The sequence below is a fragment of the Otolemur garnettii genome, unplaced genomic scaffold (genome assembly GCF_000181295.1).
Source record: "Otolemur garnettii isolate 467f Iridium unplaced genomic scaffold, OtoGar3 scaffold00133, whole genome shotgun sequence".
Taxonomy (NCBI): domain Eukaryota; kingdom Metazoa; phylum Chordata; class Mammalia; order Primates; family Galagidae; genus Otolemur; species Otolemur garnettii.
The window spans coordinates 2,145,677-2,148,694 of NW_003852528.1; the positions used below are offsets into that span (position 1 = coordinate 2,145,677).

General features: G+C 54.7%; 1 protein-coding gene across 5 annotated transcripts in view; it reads right to left on the reverse strand.

Annotated features, from left to right (window-relative positions):
* Positions 1 to 1,020: 1,020 nt before the first annotated feature.
* Positions 1,021 to 3,018, reverse strand: part of LOC111727949 — a 4,320-nt gene continuing 2,322 nt past the window's right edge. For 2 of the 5 annotated variants that reach the window (XM_023518276.1, XM_023518277.1), the window contains exon 3: positions 1,021 to 3,007. In XM_023518276.1, the coding sequence (XP_023374044.1) occupies positions 2,585 to 3,007 (423 nt within the window). In that variant the 3' untranslated portion in view covers positions 1,021 to 2,584. The remainder of the gene's footprint in view (positions 3,008 to 3,018) is intronic. The other 3 variants (XR_002775373.1, XR_002775372.1, XR_002775371.1) reach the window with 3 other exon arrangements.

Genomic DNA, 3,018 nt, shown 5'->3' on the forward strand with positions numbered 1-3,018 from the left:
GTAAGAGGTTTTTACGCCTGGCTTGCAGGCCCCCACCGTGTTTTCCCAGGTCGCTTAGGGCCTCGACAAAAGCGCATAATACTCACAAGTCTTTTCGCTCAGTTCTGGAATTAAAAGAGCACATTTCATTTAATTTTTGTGGGGGTTTACCCCACACCCACCACACACCTGTTCCACATAACTTGCTGGCCAGGGCTCTAGACCAGGGGCAGCCATGGCGCCCCGGGCCAAACCAGCTGCGGCCTGTTTAATAAGTAAGGTTTTATGGGAACGCGGCCACCCCCATTCATCCACATGTCCCCAGTGGTTACCTTTGTGCTATAAGGACAGAGTTGACTAGCTGTAACCAAGACCCTACAGCCCACAAAGCTGGGTGAGTTCACGTGAGGCCTGGAAGACCTTCCCTACCCTGACTAAGCCAGGACAGAACCCACAGGAGCCAGGCTGAGGGGGTGGACTGCAGGGACCTCCAGGTTCTGTCTCCTCCCCTCCCCCCGCACTCTGCTCCTCGCCGGGCCCCCACCCCACACCTTGCCACCCCCGTCAGCCCCCACCCACCCCCACAGGACTCCAGACAGCCCTGGCACGCCTGTCCACACACAGACTCCTGCAGAGAACAGGAAAGGGAAGTTCTGCTCCTCTTTTTAAAGGTTAATAAAACCATGATACCAAAGAGTGTGAGAAAGAAAATAGAGGCAACATAAAGGAATCAATGTATACATGATCTATGTGTTTATGACTCAATAAAAGAAAATAGAGGCAACAGATTACAATACATATGCATATATTCTAAATAAAGTATCAGGGAAACAAATGCAGGATGTATCAAAAACCTCGTGTATCTTAACCAAGTAAGGTCACACCCAGAGAGACCAGAATTTTTTTTTTTTTTTTTTTTAGAGACAAAGCCTCAAACTGTCCCCCTGGGTAGAGTGCTGTGGCATCACAGCTTACAGCAACCTCCAATTCCTGGGCTGAAGCGAGTCTCCTGCCTCAGCCTCCCAAGTAGCTGGGACCACAGGCGCCCACCACAACTCCCAGCTAAACTTGCTCTATAATAATAAAAAATGTGTTTATGTTAAGTGTAAATTGAAGACTGCAAAAGCCTTGGGAAATTGTAAGTTATAGCATCAGGATGAACATGGTGTGCGCGTCGTCACAGCAGCCGGGGGGAGAAAGAACAAAGACCCAGACAGGTTACAAGACTCGAGAAAAAGCAGTAGGTTTAGGTGACTTTTTCTTCTCACCTTTCCCTTGAGCACCAAGTCTCAAAGAAGAGGAGGAAGGGAAAGGGGGGAGCAGCGCCTGCAGGGACACGGTCCTGTTAAGGTGCGGCTGGCAGCTCCGCACTTGGATGGACCAGGTGACACTCGACTCTGCGGTCTGCCCGAAGGCGAGCGTGAAGGAGGGAGACTAATGTGTTTTAAAACCACTTGGCCCAAATGAAATTATATAATCCAGGAAGGAACAAATCACGTCGCTGATGAGTTTTAAAAATAAAATAAAATAAAGGCCTCTCCTGATGCCACCCTGTGCAGGAGGTGGATACGATCAAGGACAGCAGACGGGCTTGGGGAGGGCGTCTGGGGGCGTCCATGTATCCTCTGTAGGGCTATAAAATAAGGGGAGGGGCTCCGGCCTGGCCCCACTGTGTGAGCCAGGACAGCGCTTCTGCCACACTCGGAGAGGAGATCGCGGTGAGTAGCACATGTGGGGACATGCAGCACGCCTGGGCATGACTCGAGATTTACCAGAGACCCTGCCTGCTCTCCTGTCAGCCAGAGCTGGCCCTGAGCCGGCTGGGCTGCAGCAACTGCTCCTGGGGGCTGGGAGTCCAGGGCCCACCCTTCCCTTTGAGATCCACTGCACTCCAACACTGTCCTTGGTGGAGATGTCAGACGGCTAGTTCAGCTCTGCTCTCAGTGCAGGACCCAGAAACCCCACTGGGCTGGCAGCAAAAGTCTCAGGCTCTCCAACTCTGGGGATCCAGAACCCAGTACTGCTAACATTCTGAGATGCCCCTCGCCTGGCATAGGTCCCCTCCTGGGGGACAAGTAAAAACCGGTGCATCTCTACTGCTGTTCAAGGTGGCACCTCCATTTCCTCTCTGTTAGGGATCCGCACCCCAGCCCGGGTGGCACACCCACAGGTCCCTAGAAAGAAGCAGAACAGACAGGAACCTTCCGCGAGGGAGAGCACTTTCCATGGGGCCCCAGGAGGGGAGAGACAGTCACTGTGGGCAGGAGGTCCCCTGAAACAGATGGGGGTTCTTGGGTACCTTCCAATGGCACCTGAAGTGCCAAGGGTGGAGTGGGCAGGGCGTCTCCTGCAGCCAGGGTACCGGGTCTAGGCAGGTCAGCAGTCCACACCCGCAGGGTAAAGGTGGGTCCCCTGGGTACAGCCTGTCCACGCAGCCCTTCCTCCCATTGCCTGTAGGTTTAACTTGTGGCCTGGGCAGACTGGGTCTGGGGTTGTGGCGAGGGTGAGTGGGCTTATGAGGACAGAGGATGTGGACTCACCCTAAATTGCTGACTGTCCGATAATGTCCTCCTGCAGGGCAGGGTTGGCAGGTTGGGAGTGGGAATCAGGAGGTCCTGGGATGAGCTTGGGAAAGAACTGTGGCCTGGATCCTAGCCCTCCAACCTACTCCAGAGCCAGTATCCCCAGCCCCCTCACTCTCCCTTACTTCCAATTCTTCACATGCCTGACCACCTGGGTGTCCAACACACACAGCCATCAGAGGCTGCCCCACTCCCCATTCCCCCACACAGGCAGGCAGACAGCCCATCTCTATACCTATGGAGAACACATGCCTCCTGTGGTCTCCCTGGTGACTGTGCATCCATGCAGATGTGACTGAGCCCAGCACACGCCTCACGGGGTCTCCCTGGTGACCGTGCATCCATGCAGATGTGACCGAGCCCAGCACACATCTCCCGGGGTCTCCCTGGTGACCGTTCATCCATGCAGATGTGACCGAGCCCAGCACACGTCTCCCGGGGTCTCCCTGGTGACCGT